Source organism: Stegastes partitus, unplaced genomic scaffold (genome assembly GCF_000690725.1).
Source record: "Stegastes partitus isolate 25-593 unplaced genomic scaffold, Stegastes_partitus-1.0.2 Scaffold859, whole genome shotgun sequence".
Classification (NCBI taxonomy): Eukaryota; Metazoa; Chordata; class Actinopteri; family Pomacentridae; genus Stegastes; species Stegastes partitus.
Window position 1 is genome coordinate 177,702 of NW_007578590.1, and position 23,331 is coordinate 201,032.

General features: G+C 44.9%; 1 protein-coding gene across 1 annotated transcript in view; it reads left to right on the forward strand.

The window, feature by feature from the left end:
- The window catches only part of dab1a (DAB adaptor protein 1a), a 58,186-nt gene extending 37,524 nt beyond the window's left edge, over nt 1–20,662 (forward strand). The window contains 11 exon segments of the mRNA XM_008293115.1: nt 3,664–3,783; nt 4,222–4,260; nt 4,703–4,765; nt 6,132–6,200; nt 12,201–12,263; nt 12,393–12,489; nt 13,391–13,797; nt 14,804–14,999; nt 15,093–15,301; nt 17,628–17,639; nt 20,615–20,662. Of these exon segments, the coding sequence (XP_008291337.1) occupies nt 3,664–3,783; nt 4,222–4,260; nt 4,703–4,765; nt 6,132–6,200; nt 12,201–12,263; nt 12,393–12,489; nt 13,391–13,797; nt 14,804–14,999; nt 15,093–15,301; nt 17,628–17,639; nt 20,615–20,662 (1,323 nt within the window).
- Nucleotides 20,663–23,331: the final 2,669 nt, after the last annotated feature.

Below are 23,331 nucleotides of genomic sequence, written 5' to 3' on the forward strand. Positions count from 1 at the left end.
ACAGCTATTATATCCTTTTATTTTGATCCCTTGGAAAAAAATTCAAGCAAAATTGCCACCATGAGGAAATCATCGCAGCAGCATCCAAACTAAAAATAATGTGGTGATAAAGTGGTTCAGCCGTCATTGGTGAGATTTTCTCCGGAAGCGTTGACTCGTTGGTGTTTAGGAACAAGCTTTATATATCACCTCTAATGGAAAAGTTCCAGCCTAATGCGTTTTAACATTTAGAAAAATCACCAAGTGATGCTACTTGTACATTTCTGGGTATATGATGCTATTTGATGGCTCATTTATTCCCGCTGATCACTATCTAAATGTGGCGTATATCACTGAAAAGATTCAGTGTGTGTGTTTTTTTTAAGCTTGATTTGGCTGCAAAAGTTTTTTTTAATGATCCAAAATATCAGTCAATGGACGAGCCAGGCAGCTAAACACTGGCTTCAGGGTTCAGCAAATGATAGAATCAGTACAAGTTGCTCAATTGTGCCGCGCATATATTTTCTCTACTTGCATATGCACGTATATTCTCTGAAGCAACCGAATGTCGTTCTTGGAAATTTAGGAAATCACTAACTGAATTTAATCTAGACATGACAGGTTTAGGGAAATTCAATATACCTAGAAATAAATTCAGGAATATCCCGGAGATATTCTGCCAATAACCACCACCAGAATTTAATTTGGGCAAAGGGTGAATCTGCCGCATTAATATTCAGCTGGATTTGGAGACTCATCTTCCACCTTAAAATAATGATCTGTGCAGATTTTAATAGAACAGCGTGTCTGCAGTAAAAAGGCTTCATCACTGCTTTTTGTTGGAATCATTTTTTTCCCCGCGTTGCCGCCGGCTATGAATTAGTCATCTGATTCAGGAGTGCTGATCCGAGGTTATCTCATCTCTGTAGTCCTGTGAGCCGGCCACTCCTCCGCTCATCCTTCAAGTTTTCTGCGTTTACACTTTTGAAAACTCAGTGCTTTTCTCATCTTTCTCTGCTGCGTCTTCTCTAACCTAGAAGTTTTGATTGAGGAAAAGCCAAAAAAAAAAAAAAAGTGAGAGCAATACAAGAAAAGATAGAGATCAGAGCATGTATTGTCAAATGCAAAGCACATCTGAATTTGAAAGAGTGACAATATGTCTCATTGTTGGCTCAGCAGTAGAAACCCAAGTGTGTCTGTCATGAGCAATATGTGGCTGAGAACATCTCGCAGAGAGACAACACTAAAATAGAACTATTTTATGCACGGCAGCATTCAGTCTGTGAACTCTGGGTGCTCTTCGCATAGCGACAGTCAATAATTGATTAGGTCTGAAACACTATTGTACCAGAAGACTTCTTTTTTTTTTTTTTTTTTGCTGTTGAGCTGTGACAGTTGCTACAAGTTGTGAGTCATCTAACTGGTTTGTTGTCGCTACTTTTTCCTCCCCTGACAAGAAAGGTGCTAAAAGGTAAGACAAGAGGCTAGTATCTGCTCTTGTCACTGTCTGAACCAGACCTAGAGGAGGAATAGAGCTTGTAGTGATGGTGCAGATAAGTGTGCTGAGCCTCATTGCCTGTCTTCTTTGTGTGCATGTGTGTCGTAAACGGGTTTTCCGATCCGAGTCGCAGGCTGTAATGTTTATTTAGCGTAGTCTGGAGCTTCCGCTTGAGTCACTAACACTGCAGAGATCGGTTAGCAATCACAGGGGCACAGAAACAATGACTCACAGGGCATTGTTCTGTTTAATGAGAGATTATAGACAAACTGTTTTTATTGTTTGTTTTGTCCAATGCTAAACTAAACTCGTCAGTTTGCCTTTAGACAAAAATATCCCATTACTGTCACCATTTTGTTCCATAATCCATCTATAATCAGTTGTTAGATATTAAGATTGTTTGGGTTGGTTGGGTTGGAGCAGCTTGGTGTGGTCACCTATACAAGGTACAGTTTAAAGGTCTAAGACTGTACCAACCCTAATTTAATTTGGCTTACATAGTCTTTAACAGTCTCCTCGTGCAACAAAACAACACTTCCACTACAACACTTGTAATACCGTCTGGAAGTCCCGTTATGTAAATAAATCAAGCACATATGCGATGGCCAATGAATAATGAATGTCCTAAACTGTGTCTTCAACTTAAATTTCATTTAAGGAAGACCAAGAAGTCCCAGGAAGTCAACGTTAGCAAGTAGGGTGGATGGGAAGTTGTGAATGTGCATAAAAAACCCAACTCATGCATCAGAGCACCCACATGTCATCATGGGACACTTTAGTCCATTTGCGCCAGCTGTTCTACCGCAGAAACCTCAGGACGCTAGAGAAGAACTCTGCCTTGACAGTCCGAATTTGAGACTCCAATTCCCGCTGCAAATGCCTGCTCCTGATGCTCCTAAGTCCGTTCTTGGAGTCTTCAGGATCTTCCACTGTGAAAGTTGTTGTTTCTTCTCTCAGTGGTAGCCGCAGACCCACTTCATAGTGATCACAAAAACTTGTGTAGCACAGGTCCCGCTGTTGATACCTCTGTGTCAGGTTGTCTCCTGACCCATCATATTTATTACCCACACATGTTGCACATACGTGGCGCTCAATGCATGCGTACTGTGAACAGTCCTCAAACTTTTTGATCACATAGCAAAATGAAATGTAATCTAGGAAGTTCTGTGTCGCCCTTACACATTGAACGCTTGTCGCATACTGAAACACTGCACTATAAAAAAAAATGAACTTTTTTTTTTTCATATTTTCAACTGTAATTAAAAAAAATCAGTTTACTGTTGTGTCACAGATTTTCCTTGTTGTGTTAAATTATAGATAATATCTTGTAAAATTACAGAAAGAGGTATTAATTCACATGTTAACTGTTAATAAAAAAATAAATAAATCAGGCCCAAACTGTAAAAAATATCCACAACAATCAATATATTTTAAATGGTAATGTGTTTCCTTACAATGTGTAATCATAAACTTACTGTGTTTTAATGTATTGAAATCAGCCAAAATTCTCATTATTCTCACATATTTGCCATTTTTTTCATCATTTTACATATTTTAAACATAAAAATAATCCAGAGGGGTTTTTTTTTTCTTTACATGTTTTTTCTTTTTTCTTGACCAGATTTTTACTGGGGGTTTTGTGTTGTTGCTGTTGTTGTTGTTGTTGTTGTTGTTGTTGTTGTTGTTGTTGTTTTAACAATTTCTTTAGTTTGTTTTTTCTAATGTGTACATAGCACTTTAGAATAGAATAAGTCAGTATTTTACAACTCTGCTTTGAGTCTTGAAAGTCACAAAGCAAGCAAGCAGCTTTACAAGCAACCGGCCAGAAATGTGCCCTTGGTAGCTTTTAGTAAATCAGTGCAGTGGGTGATACGATGACACTGAGTTGCGGCAAACGTTGAGCCAGAATAAATGTTTTGGCCTGCTTTGAAACAAAGGTTACATTAAAAATGCCCTCTGCATTAGGAACACTGCTGTGCCAAATAAGAATAAATTAGGTGTTTTTTCCTGAAGCGATCATGTCGGTCTGACCTTGGCCTTAGCCTCCTACCATGATGTGAGGCGAGTCCATTACCTGCCACATAACTGGAGTAAACAGTCGTGGTTACAATTCACGAGCTCTGATCAGCGCCGTGCTCCTGTTCGTGTGTGTGTCTGCTTGTTAATGGGTGAATCATGTCTCTTAGGCCGAGCCTGTGATTCTGGACCTGCGGGACTTGTTCCAGCTCATCTACGAGATAAAGCAGAGGGAGGAGATGGAGAAGAAGGCCCAAAAAGACAAGCAGTGTGAGCAGGCGGTTTATCAGGTACTCCTCCCAACTCTCTCCTACTGTTTTTTTTGGGATTTTTATTTTTTTTTCTTTATCGTTTGCCATAAGTATGACGAGCTTCATCTGAGAGGCTCTTGACAGACGAGTCAGGTAGGACTTGAAAAAAACATAAAAGAATGACATACGGAGCACTCACTTTGAGGTTTCATCAGTGGCGCCATCTGCCCATTGTGCTTTAACTTCACCTTCCTCTGTTCTGTCTTCTCCACATCTCCTGTTTAATTTCTCTTAATCTCCATCTCTCTGATGATTGCCAAAATGATTATCTGAATGCTGGGAAGCTGCTATGTCTTGCTGTGCTTTCCGCCTACTCTCTCTACTCCACCGGCTTAACTCTCCACCTCTTCTCCTCTCCCCTCTGCTTCCCCCCCGTCTGATCTATGCCTCTTCTTTCCTGCCGCCGCTCGTCTGCAGACAATACTGGAGGAGGATCTGGAGGACCCGGTCTACCAGGTAACTTCCTGACCAATCACATCACTGCTGTCACCTGCTGCATTCATAGCCAGTCAGCTTGCTCCTTTCTTGTGTGCACTGTGGGGAGACGGCTCCTGTTTGGGTACATCGCGGGGTTTTGCACATGTGTATAAAGAGTCTATTTCTCTCAAATCTGTGTGTTCGTGGGTCTGTAGCTGTGGGTGCATGATTACCTCCAAGTATGTTAATTTTCTCACGTGCTGTGGGTTTAATTTGCTGCTTAAAGTCTCCGCCGTGTGTCACTGGGATCTTTTCTTCAACTGCTTTTTAATGAGAACCTATTGACAATGCTGTGTAACTAATCATCTCTACAGTTTCACCACTTTTCTCTTAATTTCTTTATCTTTCTATGTTCCCCTCCTGCTTTTTCTTCTTCTTCTTTTTTCTTCTTCCTCTCTTCCCTCTGCTGCTGATGTTGTAGTACATTGTATTTGAGGCGGGACACGAGCCCATCCGCGACCAATCAGAAGAGAGCATTTATCAGGTACTCACAAGCTCATCTTGTTTGCTTGTGTCTCACTTTAGCTTTTAAACTATAGTTGCTGCGGTTAAGCTGCTGACAAGGAGTTCCTAAAAGCGTTTAAGCTACACAGATTTAATCTCCTATTTACTGGCCAGTTGGTAGCAGCTACATTACTCTTTAATGGGATAAATATATTGTGGTCTGCTCATAAAATTAATTGCTTCTTTTACACTTAAAATGTAGATACAGGGAATAAAAGACCGTAAGAACTGGAGGCAAACAAGCAGCCACCGCTCTCCAGAGGGCCCTAACAGCTAAAGCTTGCTTACTCCAGGGAGATGAGCCTTTCTCTGGGTGCTACTCCCCTGAGACGTGGGTAGACCTCCAAGGGATGAAGAGATGGAGGGGGGGAGGTGCGAGTGGAGGGGATGTGGAGGTTATTCCTGGCCTGTGTAGAAGGCGGACCCCTCCTCTTTTTCTCGCCTCCCCACCCTCTTTTTTTTTTTTTCCCGAGGAGATGAAAGAAAGCGGGGAAGGAAAGATTAATCACCAGCCTCTCGTTTGATCTTTAAATAAAATGGATTGAATATAGAGGGAGTGCTGGCGCGTGCACAGTCATACACAAACAAAAACACATGCAAAACAAACCACACACACACACACACACACACACACACGAGGCGTAAGAAACGTGAGCCTCAGCCAGCCTCCAGCCACAGAGGAACTAATGTATGAATAAAGATGGCCGCTTCTGGAAATAAACATGTGAAAGAAGTAAACAAGGCATTGAAAGGAGGAGAAAGAATGGGACAGGCTGTGCTAGATAGATATTTTTCATCAGTGCTATTTTTCATTTAGCGCTCAGTCTGATTAGAGCGCGTCCAACTGGCGGAGAGTAAAACTTTGTGTTCGGAGAAACCGAACCGCTGGCTTCATACATATCAGCACTTCGCTATCACCGCTCATTGTTTCTTCTCATTACACACACTGCCAGATCTATCTGTCTGTGTGACACAGAGATATTACATGTCACAACGTGTGTGACTATCTGAGTTATTACATGTCTGTGGGTGTGAAAAGCAGCCTTATCCATTCTTTATTAGGGAGAGAAAGAGCGATATATATAGAGAGAGACAGAAACCATCACCGCAGGCCGATAGTCTACTGATTAACCTAGTAGATGAGTTTTCACTTCACAGATTTTAATTCTGATTATCCCTGCACACACACATAAACGCTCTGCTAGTGATTGATAGGATTCTCGGCGAGCCACACTTGTGTGTCGCAGCGCTAGAAACAGTGATGTGTAAAGCTGCATTGCCTGATTAATCCAGAGGTAACAGGCTCCTCTTGGCATTTCCTCTGAACCTATCGGTCGATTGTGTAGGTTCCCACCAGTCAGCAGAAGGAAGGGGTCTATGACGTCCCAAAGCGACACCCAGTGAGTTGACCGTGTGTTCGCCAGTGTCCAGCCGACCTCCCCCCTCCTCAGCCTGCCTCCCCCTCTCAGACAAACCTCTCAGCTGTCCCACCGCATGACTCGAAAAAGCCTCCCCATTCTGCAGCCTCTCTAATTCTTGCAGTGATTCCTGTTAATATCTCACCACGCAGTCATGCAGATTTTCTCCCCTCCCTGAGAGGTTTGCTGGGATCCAGTGCCTTATGCTGTGCTGTTGTACTGCTTGTGCTGTAGCTGTGATGGCTGGTGCCCTCCTCCTCCTCCTCCTCCTCCTCCTCCTCTTCCTCCTCGTGCTCCGTGGTGCCTGCTCCTTATGGTTAACCGGGATAATGTTTGAATGTGTGTCAATTTGCTCAATGAAGCATGCTTGGCTGTGGTTTGCCAGTGGATGAATCCAGTGTAAACCTGCATGACCTTATCCAGACTGTGCATTGAACACATGTTTTGTCACTGTTGCATCTTCTTTTTAATGGATGTAAATTACATGTCTGACTATAAACGTGCATGGCCTCATGTTTTCAAATCCATATCTCCGGGTGCTGGAACTGTTTGTCACCCCGCTAATGCGTATGAGTGTTTGCGGTGGAAATCTATATCGTTGTTTGTGCGTGTGCAGTATTCGAATGCGTGTGCCGTATCTTTAAGCTCCTGTTACAGGCTCACACTGCCAGTGGTTATAATGAAATATGACCTTGACCGCTGTCAGGCTGCACTATAACTCAGCTGCTTTTTATCTGCCTATAAAGATGCTAGTTATATTGCAGCCTGATTTAATCTGCTAAAATCTTCACACTCCCAAGAAGCAGGCTGTGGATCTGTGGTTATACGAGCATGTAGCTGTAGTATCCTGTAGTCCTGTGTTCTCTCAGTCCACCCAGAGCCAACCATCTCTGTGTGTATTCCCCCTGCAGTAGGTCTTTTATCCTTAAACCGCTAAAACTGGACTCCTCCACGTCACTACTGGCAGTCAGAATCCCCACTCTATGAATTTTCGGTGGGCTGAGAATCAGTCTCGCAGTTTTCTGGCTTCACATTATCCTCAGATTTGGTAAGAAGCTTACAGGCACCATCGTATTTCTGTTCTCTCCTCACCCAGCCCACAACACATGCTGCTATTTGGATTGCCTTTGTGCTGGCAGGTGTCTGAACGCGAACAAATCCAATATTTCTCTCTTGTTGTGCAACCAATTGGAAGAGTCGCCCATTCTGGTTTAAATAAAGCAAATTCAAGTATTTTCTGCTTTCCAGTCAGTGCGAAGAAGAAACCGTGACCCTGGTATCACAGAGATATAAATGGATCACAGAAATTTCTGAATTTCTTAAGTGGCAGACAACATTCGTAGTAATCTGAAGATGCTTTTCTTACATTTTAAAATAAATCCAGGCATCAGATGGTCGAAAAAGCTGCTGCTGCACTGCTCTCTCCATGTGCTGAATCTTTTAAGCTCGTCAGTCCGTGATATCGTGGTGTATCTTTTCCTCCAGAAGTCAAGTTGCGACCATAAAATCACACTGTAAATATGAGCAGGCTCCTGATGTTCACGCGAGCCTCTTAGGTGTTCGCGTAGGAGAATCAGGAGGCATGTGATGGCTGCAATGTCTCACATTTACTGGGAACATCTCCAGAGATGTCAACAAACTGGTGCCAAAATACCTGCAAAGCAACTGTTGGGATAAAATACGGCAAGTTTAGCAAAATGCAGAAGAGCCATAATGAAGCTTGTGCTATTGTAATCCTGATTTCACTCGATAAAACAATAAATACAAGTAACCAAGGAAACATTTTGGCCGTATGGAGTGACTGCTGAGCTGTTGCTGGCAGTGTTGAAATAATGTGTGATCGCAGGCAGCTGGATGCCGTCCTCTCAGTCTGCTTGTCAGTCGCAGAATTACCGACTGGGGAGCGACCAGAGGCGGTGGCGGGTTTGCGACCACTGATGGGGGATTTAGTATTTATTTCACTGCCGATAGAAAGTGTTCTGAGCAGACGGAGTGACAGTAGAGAGGAGCGGTAGATGACATCAGTGCTGTATGTGCGCACACTACACCTGAGATGAAATGATCCCATCGGCAGAAATGTGACCTCCTGTCTGCAGCGGTCTCTTCTGTTGTTTACTCTGTCACCTCTTTAAACGATGGCAAATCAATAAAACGCGCGCACACACACACATACACACACATATCACATAAGGCCATTTCAATCTACTGAGCCCTTGACCCTTTAAGGCCCCAAAGAGTCTGTTGAATCAACAGAAGCTCTCACTACTTCAGAGTCCACATGTAGAGGTCAACGCATTTCCACCAGTCGAACCCATCAACTCAACTCAAACACTGGATTACTATTAGATGAGATGTGATGTGATATGATATGTGTTTGGAATGGAGACTGGAGATTTGTAACCGTTACAGACATTTAGCGAGTAAAAAATTACTATATGTATTTTGACCAATATTATTTTCAAGGATTGCTCAGGAAAAAACTAAATGTCATAACATAACCAAAGCAGTGCCTTACACCGAGCATCTTCTTCCTGCATTCTGTCCTGTACAAAAGAGCTTTCTGATTTAAACACAGGTTATATTAAAAATGACCGGAAATGTTGTGTTCAGGTGTTTTTGTGAGATAGAAAGCGAGAGGATAAGTGATTGACTTGGACAAAACAGAGACAAACTCGCCCATAGTTTGCCTGCGTTGTGCTCAGAGTTGTGCGTTTTCATGCGGCCGGTCGGCATGGTTTTTCCAGTGTGATCAGTCATGCGACAGGGGATCAGCAAGGTGGTGTTAATTAAAGGAAATGCGTTAATTGTATGCAGAACACATGTGCACAGGTAATTACCGTTTCCCTGGAGATGGCTAATTGATAGGTGGCGACTGTGCTGATAAAGATAAAGGGCCGTGCAAAGAGATGGAGAGAGCATGGAACGGGCGGGAGGGATAATTGGCAGGGCAAGAGAGAGAGAGGGATGAGGATGGACGGAGACAGTGAAGAAACAGACAGACAGAGAAATGGGCAGCAACAGACTGTAGCATTTAATGAAGAAGACAGCAGGTACATTATGATTTAATGGATTAAGTTAGATACATTTCAATCCACCCCCGCCATCCCAAAAAAATACATCAAGACAAGTGTGCATCATCAGCGAGATTGAAATGAAGCATTATGAGTTCAGATTTTTAGATAATAAATAAACATCCAGTAGAAAAATGGGCAGTGTTTACAGAACTGATTAGTATTGGGCAATCTGTTATTGTTTTCGGTATCAGCTAATGATGTCCATACCTCATGCTTTCATCCGAAGAAAATAATACACTCTGTAATATTGTCGTGCACCAAATACTGTACTCGTGCTGTGTGCCGATCCAATCTGCACATCCAGTTTCGGTGCCAGCGCTGGTGAAAGGAATGGCAGGACGAGTCGTCTTTCTGCTGTAGCAAAAAAAAAAGGTTTATAGATTTGTCCGTGGTGGATGCAAAATACATAGAAATATACTGGAATGGCTCTTTTATGTGTGTTTTTTTTCTGTGTTAGTGCTTTAATGGCACAAAGGCGGCAGTTTTTCCTCTATAATGCAACATACTCTCTCCCTTTGCTCCCACATAAAGCATGTTAGTTAATCCAGCTCCTCTTTTCGTGCCTGCCTGCCTGCCTCTCCATCTCACACTGTGACACAGGGGAGCAGGCTTTACAGAAACACAAATGGGGTTTAAACCCCAGCTCAGTGCTGTAGTTTAGACTAAAGGTAGGGATGATCTTTAAACCTCTTTAAATCTTCACTTGGTCTCTAAGTCTGGAGAGAAGAACCTGGCTCTGAGTCTGTGTGTGTGTGTTGTATGTGAACACCTGCAGTCCATTATATTCCTCTCTTTTAAAAGCCTCATTTCACCTCACTCCCTTCTGTCTCACCTGCTATCTGAGCGTATGAAAAATAACTAACATGTTTGTGTGCGAGAACATTTTCATCCCACCTGCCATCTAATACTGGGGTTGTGATTGCAGAATGGACGTCAAAATACCCCCCACCACCATCATCATCAACATCATCATCACCAAGAGCATCATCATTTTCATGATCAGCCCCTCCAACAAGAACAAACTGAACCGCAGCAGCAACAGGAAGAGATGGCAGTGGCAAATCTGATAGACTTAGGCCTGGAAATGGTGACTGAGGTAAGGCGCTATACAAACCTCGCAAGTCCTCTCGGTGCTGTTTCAGACAAATGCAGTGTTCAAAAGCGAGAAGGTTTATGAGTATTTTCAAAGAAGGCGCTGTCCTAAAGGTTAACCATCAGCCCTCATGAACTACTTCTTTAGTCACATCCTCCAATGATCTTTTGTCTCCCCATCCTCGTCTGTACTGCACCACTTTTGTTCTTCTCTAGTCGTAAGTGAGCCCAGCTCTTGACCCCTGTCATTTCTGAATAAAACATGCAACTTTGCTGTTGCCATAGTAACCAGGTTCAGACAGGAGTACCTTACGGGTGCACCCGTGCGTTCACACCTGCATGTGTCCATGTGTAAAAGAGGGAGGACGAAACGATACGGCAGAGAGAAAAACTCTCTGTTAGCCTAGGTCCTTTAAGGACGGAGTGGACATAAAGGTCAGAGCGTCTGTCAGAGAGCTGGTCGGGTCAGGGGGGTTAGCAGACAGCAGCGGTCATCTCGGCTGCAGACACACTAGTTTTGCGTCTCACGGCGCATTAATTCATTCATAACACTCTGATAATCACAGCAATCTGACCTCACCACCCCACTACCACACACGTAAAGAATATTGAGTTGGGTGAACTAAAAGCAGACAGAAAGTCTATAAATGTCCAACTTCCACTCGTGTTTGAACACTCGCTGCAGTGGCATTTTTCCTGTGCCGATGGTTTCTGTTTGAAGAACATTAGCAAAGGCTCTGTGTTATTGACTCGGGAGTGCTAAGTGCCACAGCATTCAATAACAACTATGGGAATTTATTGTATTTGTGGGCCGGAAGAGTGTTTCTTTAAAATGTGTTTTGTGAATTTAATCCCATGGACATTCTTTTATCAGTCCCTGTGGATGTACCATTTTGCGTATCTTGGATATCTGGCTTATCTTGTTGAGTCGATTTCTGTCTGATACGCTCATCTGCTGCAGCAGCAATGGTACATATTACAGCTTCCTATCCCCCTCCTCTCTCTTTGTAGACCCATAGACCCATACAGGCCCATAACTGTAAAACACCATGCTCACAGATCCATTTTCTGATAGATGTTTAAAAAAAAAAAAAAAAAAATAGAGGAAGAAGAACTTTGCGGTCCATGTGAGACCTAAGAGAGTGAACGGGAGGGAAGATATTCTAAGAACATTCATTATCTCTAAAGAAATTATCCGCATCCATGATTTATGCAAATCTCTGACCATGTATTCAAGGCTTAAATTCCTTTATCAACTAAAAATAGAGTTTCCTTCACTTGCCACCGGCCTAAAGATATTATTAATGTGCAAAAAAAAAACGGGGGGAGATACTAAAGAGAAGTATTATAGGGAGACTGTGAAAGGGAACAGAACGATACAGAACAAATTCAGATCAAATAGAAAGGCTGCTGTCTTTGATAGCTATTCCCTCTGAGACGCATCTCCTACAAGAGGGAAGCATTAATGACTTGTCCAACAGAAGACACTGGTACAGTAATGAATCGAGGGTCTGCTTTTTTAGATGAGCTCGTGGAAAACGTCTTTTTACCTTGAAGCAGATGACACAGATTGTGATAACTCTTGGTAGGTATGTCATCATAACCAGTCATTTCATCTCATTATCCCATCTCTCCTCGCCCCTCTTGTTACCTCCTCCGTTGTCGCTGCCACAGTGCGCAGGTAGGTGAAGCTAACGTACCTATCTATTGCCGTGTTGCATGCGATGCGTGATGCATGTTGCACCGGAATGGAAAAACCGCTTCAGAAATTGTACGTAGCCTCAACGGTGCAGCCACCGCGCCTGACTGCTCGCTTCCTTCTGATCCCCAGAATATCAACCAGTTAGAGATTTTCGGAGACATGTCGACGCCTCCTGACATCACCTCTCCATCAGTGAGTAGCCGTCATACGGACACGGATTCTGATTTGCATCGGAATCAAATATCATCAGTTTTTCCAATGAGCTGTCTCCTCTTTTTTGTTGTTGTTCCGCGACCTGCCCTCCACTCGCACCCTGCGCAGACCCCCGCCTCTCCAGCCAACACCCTCGACCCCTCGCAGGGCCTGCAGCCTCCCACGGAACTGTTTGCTCCCTTCAATCCCGCGTCTGTGCCCTCAGGTAAGACCTTGTTCATTTTCTGCTTAAATACACCGCTGCTACAAGCAAAGGGGAAACAAACGCAGCGGGAGAGAGAGAGAGAGAGAGGGAGGGAAAAAAAAAAGGAGTTGATTGGGGGAAGCTGGAAAGTCAGAAGAATCAGATGCAGAGAAGAAGAAGAAGAAGAGAGGAAAGGGGAGGGAGGGTGGGATAAATAGAGTGAGACGGAATAGAATTGAAATGTAGATGAAGGGAAAGAAGAGAAAAGGTGGCGTCGGTTGTGTGTTGAATATGAAATGCATTATTAGCTTGCTACCTCGGATACTGCTGATTTACCTGTGGCTGAGGCAACTGCGGCGGTCAGAGGAAAGTAATAAAACATGCTGAGATGATTACAGTGAAGACTCCTCGCTATGCGCAGGGCCTCTGTGACTTGGTATACTCTATAGTTCGTCTGGATCTCTTTATTTACTCCCCCCACCCTCGCCTCTGCTCGTCCCCTCTCTTCTTGCGTCTCGTTTTCCAGCAACCATCAACTTTCTCTCCTGTAGGTGTCAACAGAAACAGGGGGACTAGCGAGTGTGTGATAGAACAAGCTCCTACTGATGAGTTTGACTGATTTTAATGAGTGTGTGTGTGTTGAGCTCTGCCTTCTCGTAATGACTCTGCCTCATTCTGGAGGTAATTATGATAGTTCACCATGACCATTAAGAGACGCCACATTAGCTGCAGGCAGAAGTAGGGCAGCGCTCTCTGGTGATGCATATGTTATTGTCTGTGTGGGGGTTTGTGTGGAGAAGAAAAGCAGCATATGCACTGTGGTTACTCCTCTTGCTTCCTCCTCCTCTCCTGTTCTCTAAATTAAAAGCGGTGCACGAAATTGAAATGTTGTTTTTGACAGTCTCCACCCATTCCCATCCAGGTTATGTGACGATGGGGGCAGTACCTCCTGGCCACTGGTCTCAGCAGGCGTTCGCTGCCCAGACACCGCTGGCCTTCGGGGTCCAGTCTCCTCTTGGCCCGGTAGCCCAGGTGCTGCCAGGCGGCCAGCCTCTCATCTGGGGCCAGGCCAACATCTTCCCTGCCACCCAGCAGCAGTGGGCAGCCATGGCAGCCGGAGCCTTCTCCCCCACAGCCTACCTCCCTGCCCAGCCCGTGGGCACCCTGCCCGCCGCCATGTTCCAGACTCTCACCCCCGTCACGACTGTGACTCCAGCCGGCGAGAGCCATTCGGGCGCCGGAGCCAGCGCTTCGGCTCCCTCCCCTTCTGCGTCGTCGAGTCCGCAGCACGGGGAGAGAGCGAAGAAGATAGGAAAGGAGATGTTCAAGGTGGGAAGCTGAAGGATGTTATGTTTAGGCCAGAATTATGCTATCGACCAAGATTTGTGCTGTCTCATTTACCGTGCTTTTTGGAAAACATGATCATAGACGCATACAATACAAATCTGCAATTACTAAATATGACTTTGTGGTAACCCAAGCTTATCTAATGTGAAGGAATATTTTGCTGCATTTGGCTGGCAAAGGCTGAAACAAGCCTTAAATTAGCTATAACAGCGTTGAAATTTTATATATTATAATCTTGAAAACTGGTGGGCTGTATCTAACCAGTTTTAGTGATCTTCATTAAATCTTAGGCTACACAAGGTGACCCCAAAGCTGAATGGTTAAGGTGCTTTCTACATGGATGTAAATACCTTCAGCAGTGGGTTTCAAGTTCAAATCTCAGCTGACACTGACTCTGACTTCATGTCATTCGCCTGCTTTTTCCCCCCAGACTTCCTCTATGTCTTATATCTAATAAAACGGTCAGTCCACCTCTAATCATACAACTTTTAGAACAGTTTCTGCTCAGCCGTCTCTAATTTGCCTGAAATTTTTACAGGATAAAATATGGATACTTATAAAGAAATTTGTGAATTTTTATGTTAGTATACCAAATGCTTTCCCAGATACATTTTTTTTAACCAGGCGATTGGTTCAGGATCTGCAAAACTGCACAAGTAGATCAAATCAAAATTTTCACAGATACCATTCTAAATATGTACGGTTTGTGATTAAAAGATGAAATAAAAGGTTTCAAGCAAATCAATGATGCATAATACATGCAAGAAAAGTAACGGAAATACAGTACTAATGGTGCTGTTAGAAGAACCACGTTAAGGTACAAGACAAACTGATGGTGCTGGTGCAATTTTTTGGGGGAAAAAGGGGGTATTAAAAAGTAAAAATAAAATGTAACAATAGAAATAAGTATCATATAAAAGGATCTACTTTTTGGGGGCCCATGAAGAAATGTTGACTTGTCTGACCAAAGACCTTCCCCCTCCTTCAGGATTTCCAGCTGGCGAAGCCTCCAGCTATGCCGTCGAAGAAGCCTGAGCAGCCGAGCTTAACAGGAACCTCAGAGGCATTCAGCACTTACTTCAGCCGTGTGGGCACCGCCCAGGACACGGACGACTGTGACGACTTTGACATTTCGCAAATGAATCTGACACCCGTCACCTCCACGACACCGTCCACCAACTCACGTGAGCGCTCCCCCCCCCACGCCTGCCCACACTGTGCTCATGTTCTCATCCCACCATTCACTGTGTAGCTAATTTACCCATCTTCCCCTGCAGCACCCACCCCAGCTCCCAGGCAGAGCTCTCCCTCCAAGTCCTCAGCCTCTCATGTCAGCGACCCCCCCACCGACGCCACGGACCCCCCCACAGATGACTCGTTTGGGGAAGCGGAGGGCAGCCCGAGTCGCAGTGGAGAGGAAGATGCTGTAAGTGTGTGTGGAGTTGTGTGCATGAGGATGCTAGAAGAGGATTGTGGAGGAAGCCAAGTGTGTGTGCCTTTAATAAGTCGCTCCTTATGCTGCTATAACCTGCGCAGCGTGTTGAGATCTGCTGATAAATAGCCTTTGTAGCGATGTTGGCGGGCCAGGTAATCACTCTTGCTGATTAGGGGGCCGATGCTGTTGTGTCCCGTTAGTGTGTGCTTGTGAAAATGCGCACGTCGAAGGTGTGTTACTGTGTGAGCATTAGCCAGCATAAATATGTGCTGCTGTGTGTGAGTGTGTGGATGGTCAACACAGCGTTAAATTAGCTGGTGGAATTGTCAGAGACATCATTAAGCTGTTATTAATACCAGCCAGGTAGCGCCCATACATCACTACTTCTATATGGACAGACTCATCTCTGGTGAGATAGAGGAGGCACACTGTAGTGCCCTGATTCTTCTTCCAGGGGCAATTAATATTTATTTTTACCTTCAGCACCTTAATCCTGAAAGAGAAAGTAAGAAAAATTAAGAGAAAATGAAAAGATAAAAGCAGGTTTTTAGGGATGCTGGATAAATTCCCTTCGCCTTTGGCCAAAGTCCTTGTAGAATCTGTGACCTTCCAAGAAACAAGACTTTTCTAGTTCTTTCTCTTGCATTTCTCTGACTGTCTCCTTCTTTTTTGTGTGTTTCTTTCATGCTCTGCCCCCCCTTCTCTCCACTCCCCAGGCGTGAAACATTAGTTTTATGCCTCCAATCCAGCTATTATTGAAAAAAGAAAAAAAAAAAAAAAGAGGACTTTCACACTGCTGAAAATGTCACCAGGCCTGAATAACACACAGAAGCTTTACACAACCCAAAGAAATGTGCATTGGTGGTGGCACTGAGTGAGTGCGGCGAAAAGGTTACGAAGAAAGAGTGGACGGGAAAGATAGAGTGAAGGCAGAAAAACAGCCTCCTCCACGCTCGCTGTGAGGCGAGGTGGTAAAAAAAAGTGGAAATGTTTTAGGGTAAAAAACGCAGCGGATCAATAAGAACGAACTCCGTGGAGGCTTTCATAATTGTAAATGAGTGAGCGCGTGTTTAAGTGTGTGTAGTTGCAAAGATGTTTCTGAGAAGAGAGACAGGCTGCGTGGTTTTTCACAATACGGACACTTGTCCGTATTTCTCCTTCAGAGTATTGACACCTTTGCTCTTTGCTTTCTGTTCTTGTAGTCTTTACCGATTCCTGCAATCTTCCCTTCAGATTTGTTCTTCTCTGTCTGCTTTCTTTTCTCTTATACTGCTCCACGGACCTTCCTCTCCATCCTTCTCTCTCTTCCTCTTCCTCCCCTTCTGCCCCCCCTCCCTTTAGGCATGTGGTTCTGGGTCGCCCTGCCCCAGTGAGACAGCAGAGCCCAGCCCAGACCAGGCCAGTCCAGAGGCTGGGAGCTAGATAGCAGCAGGGCAGGGTAGGTATTAACACCTTTCCCTTTCCCTTTTTAACTCCACCTCCTTCTTATCTCTGTGTTTCTGCATCTTTTTTTCCATCTTTTCCTTTTCCTGTTGCATCTTTGGTCTCATTTTTACATGCAAAAGATGTGTTTGAATGCTGTTACATGTGTGCTTGTCACATGTATGGAACTTTTCTTGTTTTGTTTTGTGCTGTGATTCCCGAAAAGTATCTGTTGATGATGAAGCAGTGCTGCATGTGCGACTTTTTTCAAAGTTCATCACGCATGATCACTCTGGCCGTCGTGCTCTCATTGTGTCCTGTCTTTGTGACGTGCACCTAAATCACACCCAGGCTCCCTAAATAGCACACATCTCACCAGGAAAGTCAATAGCCTGTGACAGCCAATCAGAAACTGTGCACTTGAGTGAGCAGGATGTCTTCTGGGATTTGTGTGCAATATGCTGATCTCAGACGTTTAGCTTAATATAAACATGATGTATGCTGACATTTTATGCATTATATATGTAATGTAACTCATGATATGTGCATTATTGTAAAGGGAGCAAAGTGATACAGACAAGCAGCAACTGAGGAGAAAGAGTGCGTTTGAAACTCTTTGCACTTTGCAAAGTTTACAGCTTTCATATGCTGGAAATTTTCTTTTAGAGGCATGTCGATGTGCCGTTTGGCTGTTCAATGACACACCAAAGAAGAGAGTCATTTTGATCCCTGCCTCCCCACCCAGTGTCCTCACCCACACAATTCCCGACAGTGGCTCCTTAATGATAGCTGCTGGCACTCACACAGGGAAAAATGTAATGGTTTTGTTTTCATCAGCTAATACCGGAGTGCCAAGATTAATGACTGCCCCGATATAATTGGCATTAATTAAAACCCAAGAAGCCTTCAAGTCCTTCCCCACTCCAGGAGAGGAGGAGGAGGGGTGGCTGAGCAGCCTCCCTCCCCTGTTGGCCCACGTCCTCATATTCAGGGCAGCAGGTGGATGAGGGCCTTACGTGGGAGAACGGATTGGAGAGCGTCGAATCTGGCTGGAAACTGACTGGTATGGCCAGAAGCTCCCGAATCTTTCCTCTGTAGTAGGTGGACTGCTTTGGTCCTGGTCCAGCGATGCTGCTCCCATATGGTGTTTACTTGCTCAATCACATCGACTTTAGACATCTTCCCAAACACACACACCTGTGCAGCAGGCCCAGTTATTCCCCAGACAGGCGCACCTGCGATCGATACTGTCGCCACCTGTGCTCGTATTGGAGCCAAAAATATGGCGTTCGCTTGTGCGAATGTGTTTGCTGCCGGCCATAACCGCCTGTCCTGTCCTCCCCTCCCACTGTGTGGCTCCGACAGACATGTGTTCAGGCTAGTGGGAGTGTAAGTGTTTTTTTTTTTTGTTTTTTTTTTTCTGGGGTGATCTCATCATGTCCAGCGAACGCTCCCGAGTCTCAGCCGTGAAATGGCCTGCTTCCACAGTTCACTGAGCAATCTCGCGTTGCTCCCTCCCCTGCCCAGGGCCTAGCGCTTGCACGCACACAAATGTCCACACATGTACCAGCCAGGCCAGATATTTTGGCCTTGAGGCTGGTGCTACGCCAGCACATCACTCATACCTCCGCCGAGGCCCTCTCCTCTCTCTCTCAGTCTCTCTCTCAGTCTCTCTCTCAGTCTCTCTCTCTCTCTCTCTCTCTCTCCCCCGGCCGAGGTGGATGGAGCTGAGGCAGCCCCGGTTGGCAGAGCCTGTTAGATGATGCAGGGTGACACTGCCGGGCTGTAGCTCTGGTGCATCGGTTGAACAGTGTGTGCTTGCTGTCACTGCTTGTCTCAGCCTCTTTGTCACCTCTCTCAGGGCTGCTGGCAGCTACTTTCTGCTGACTGTCTGGCCTTGGCCGGCCCTACAGTCTCTGCTCTGTATGCCAGACCCGGAAGCCTCGGCTCAAACATCTCTCCCAGCCTCAACCCGAGTTTTCCTTTTAGATGAGAGGCGTTGCAGTTCATGCAACAAGTAAGGGTTTAGTTTGATTTTGAGTTAGAAGCTATTTTAAAACACTTTCATTTTTCTTTTTCAAAAAGATCTCCAAGGTACCACTCAATACCGTGAGACAGCTGCAGAGGATTCAAATCTTGCTTTAGTTGTGCTAATTTGTTTTGCGCCACATCCAAGCACTATAGATATTTACCAGCTTTGAACATCAGCAGAAATAAGGAGTTACTACTATTGTCCAAAATGAGAGATAAGAGTCAGCACCTCCAAGTCGGAGGCCATGATTCTCCAACAGAAACCACTAAATTGCTCCGTCTGGACTGCGGATCAGTTGCTCCCCCACGTGAAGGATTTTAAGTATCTCAGCATCTTGTACACAGTGACAGCAAAATGATGGGCAGACAGATTGCTGCAGCTTCAGCAGCAGTGCGGGTGTTGCACTAGATCGCCATGGTAAAAGGGAGGCTGAGCCAAAACGCGAAGCTCTCAATTCACCAGTCAATCACCAAAGGTCATGAGCTCTAGATATGGACCAAAAGAATGATGTTCGCAGATACAAGCGGCTGAAATGAGTTTCTTTAGTAGGGCGGGCTTTGTCTTACAGATAGGTTGAGGAGCTCAGACTCAGCTCGGAGTACAGTCGCTGCTCCTTTACGTCAAAAGGAGTCAGCTCAGATGGTTTATGCATCTGATTAAGATGCCTTCTGGTATTCTGGGCGCCCCCAACTCAGTCGACTCAGAACCCCTCGGGAGCCCCAGCTGAAAAATGTTTATGGGGAGAGGGACCTCTGAAATGACCTGCTGAGCCTGCTGCCATCATGACCCAACCCTTAATATGCAGAAAATGTCAGGAATAGTGACAACTTCCCAATGTGTATTTGTATATGTGTTGTTAAATTACTTATTTTATCCAACCAACAGTCCAAATCTCAACAACCCATAGTGGAGTCACACTGTACCACTCAGGATAGACACTACTGTTTTACTAAAGTACACACTCCCATGCAGCTGTGTTTTAGTTTGTCATTCTGCAGTTTAATTTGATTACGTATGAACGACAGGCAGCACTGCTGAATCTGAAGAGGATCTCAAGACTTCAGCATCATTTACTTCATGGCCATATGAGTGTCTCTTCTTTCCTCACATCAGCATAAACTTCTCTCCAAGTTCACTCACATCCTCTGGTCAGCTTTCATCAGATTAAACGAGCATCACTTTATCCTCATGGGGGACCTACGGGTAGACCCCGAACTCTGAACGCACTTCGCTGCACTGAGTGGGAGAAGTCTCGCAGAATATAATGGGCCAGCCTCCAATCAAGTTGTCTGCATGGCAGATTGAGTGGCTGGCTGTAATTATGTGTACGATAATAACGGCCCCATCGTGAGTGACTGCAGCAGGCTTGGTGCTCTGACTGCAGGGTGTTCCATCATCCGCTGTTGTCTTCCAGCTCAGTTGGAGAGAAATACAGACATGATGACTCATAACTGGTCTTTCAAGGCGCTAGTTTATACCTCTGCTGCGTACTGGTCCTGGAGGGAGCCTGGAGTGGGAGAGAATATGCATGTGTGTGCACAATGACACACACAGAAACAATAACTCACTTACACACACACATATATAAAGCTTTCGAGTGTGAGGGGTGAATTTCTCAGCGAGAGCTCAGAGAGAGACGTGACCTCCTTCAGTGCAGCGTGCTACTGCCACCTGGTGGTGATGTTCGGTACAAGGACTGGCAAAACCACTGCAGATCTTACTTGTCAGGGCTTGCAGGTCGGTGATACTTGCAGTTCAATCAGTGGAGAGAATGAATCATAAATCCTCCCTTATAATTACGTAACACTGAGATGAACCGCAGAGTTCAGACGTCACACACACACATATACAGGCTTTATGAAAGAAAAATGTTGGAAATTGCTGATGTTTTTTTTCTCTCTCGTTAATAGAAGGGGAAGGACCCTCTCTACGCCCAGATCAACAAAGGGAAGAAATAAAGAGACTCACAGGAAGACAGACCTGACCAGCACTGAGAGAACAGGAGGAGAACCCTTAACCTCTGTGTGCGTGAGTGCGTGTATGTGTGGCTCATCCCTGCCTGGCCAAGCCCTTCTTCTTCTTCTTCGTCTTCTTCTTCTCCTCCTCCTGCTAACAACCTCCCAGGAGGAGCATCCACACTCCCAGTGTCCTCCCTCCTCCTCCTCCTCCTCCTCTCTGCAGTCTTTCCTCCTCCTGAGAGGAGAGAGCCCTCTCGGTCATTCACTCCAGGCAGGAGGGATATCAATCACTGAGACGGATCCAGTTCTCCCTCCACTGCGCTGTCTTCTCCTCTCCTCTCTCGTCTCCCCGTGGCGACTCACACCCAGCCTTACAGACATAACCTCCCCTCTTTCTCCCTCTCTCTCCCCTTCTCCTGCTTCCCTCCCCTCCTCCTCTTCGCTCTCTTCCCTCTGCCTCCCGTGTCTGGCCAGAAACTGTGCTGCCAAGAAGGGACTGAGTCAAGCAGTGCCTCCCTGTTTTCCGACACACCCACACAACCAAACACACACACACGCACGCGCACGCTCATCGGGATTAGAAGTGATCATCTTTCATTTTGATGGACAGAATCTGCATTTGTAGCGAGCAGATCCCACGTGGGAGGAGCTAGACTCTTAACGGGCCTATCAGGGACGGCCCGTTACCGGGATCGCTGCTTTCTGATTGGTTGGTTCGGGCAGTTTTTTTTTTTGTTTTTTTTTTCTCCCTCCATTCTTGTGAGTGTCTGCTGGGTCACTATGCAGAAACAGACTCTCTGGGAGCTACTCACACACACCGACGACACGCTCACACTTTGCACACAGCAATCAGCCTACACACACACATGCAAACACACACACACACACACACACAGTCATGCCACACCCTCTCTTAACATGCATACACACAGTGAAATTTGCCAAACGTCTCTCCTCGCCGACAGACTCATGCGGAGGCCAGAGGACCAGACACGCTGAGGAACGGACCCTGAGATGGGAAGTGTTGCAAGTTAAACAGATTCTGTGATTGAACTGTTCATTCTCTATAGCTTTTGTACAATACTGATTTAAAACAAACAAAAAAAAGAAAAAGAACAAATTGAAAAATGGAATTTTTATTTTATAAGTCAATCAAGCCGCTGGGGTCAGCTCTATAGGAGTTATAGAGTCAACATGGCTTTAAGGCATCTGATCGTTGGTTTGCCAAACTCATTTTGTAAATAATGATAACAACAACAACCATTTTGTCCACTGGACTTCTGTGCCATAAAATAGGAAGGCTTCAGTTATGCAAACTCTTGACGTTAACCCAAGCAATACCAACATATGTTTCCTTTTTTTTTCTCTCTATGTTTGCCTCTTTCTCCCTCCGATATTTTGTTCTTGTGCATGGATGTTGTGCGTCTTTGTCCGAGCCTCACTTACTAACCCTGCTTCCAGCTCTAAACCTCGCACCTCTTTGTCTACTCGAGTCCCTACAGCTTATGTTGCCCAAAACTTATGCACCACCAGCCCTGTGCTTCTGTACAACAAAAAAATCATTTTTTTAGGTTGCAGGCAGCACACACAGGCCTCTTCCTCCTTCATCCCCTTTCCCCCAGACTAGTCTTTTAAAAATAACAGCGACGCTCTGCCCATCTGTCTGTCTGTTGGTCAGGTGCCAAACTGCTGCTGTCCGAGTGCGGACCGCTGCATCCTCTGCTACAACTACATCAACTGTGATGCCAATGACTCCCTATTTTATGGCCAGAGTCCTCATGTCACACGAGAACTCTTTTTGGACTATGATGTTGATTAACTTAAAAACTTTGACAACTAGAAGATGAGCGAAGAATTAAAAAGGGAAACGTTGCTGTTTGAGTACATAACATTTCTAGACCTATTTTAACTTTACCTCAGCTAACAGTTTCTTAATGTAAATTGACACATTATTTTTATCTTTATGAATATGACATTCTACAGTGGGTTTTTAGATGATTTTTTGGTTCTATCTTGATTTACGTATTCCACCATGTATTACTGTTACAAATAAACACATCCCAAATGACTAATACGTCTATTTATGCGTCTGCTTTTGTGTGTGTGAATGAGTGTATGCCAGGGAGACTGAGCCTAATGGTGTGTGCCTGGCAGAGGTGACCCCCAGTGTGTTTTTAGTTAGTGTAAAGCAAGTGCCACAGTATTTTGTGGTAATTTAACACAGCTTTAATGACCTGTCACATTCTGCGACACTGGCAGCCTCTAATGCAAGCTGTCACGAGCTTTATTAGCGTGCAGCCACAAAACAAGGACTCCGGCCTTCTTGCTCCCACTTTTCTCCTCCCGCCGTCGGAAACAGGACAGATGCTCGAACAACTTTAACGCACTTTTTTTCAGTTCCGTGTCATGCAGGACAAACTGAAACTTCACAGCTTTTAAACGGGCAAGTTCCCCTCAACTGACACACAGTGTTCTCACTTTGCCATTTCAGTCTGACGTGTCAGTTATTTGACATTTGTGCGATTTCCACAACCAATAAATTATGGAGATGATTGAAAATAAGTTATTGGTTCAAGCACTGAGGAAATACATCTGACAGTTTCCAAAATCTGTGTCCCAGTTGCTCCATGAAACATAAACTTTACTGACAGCAGTTTTCTGTGGGACTG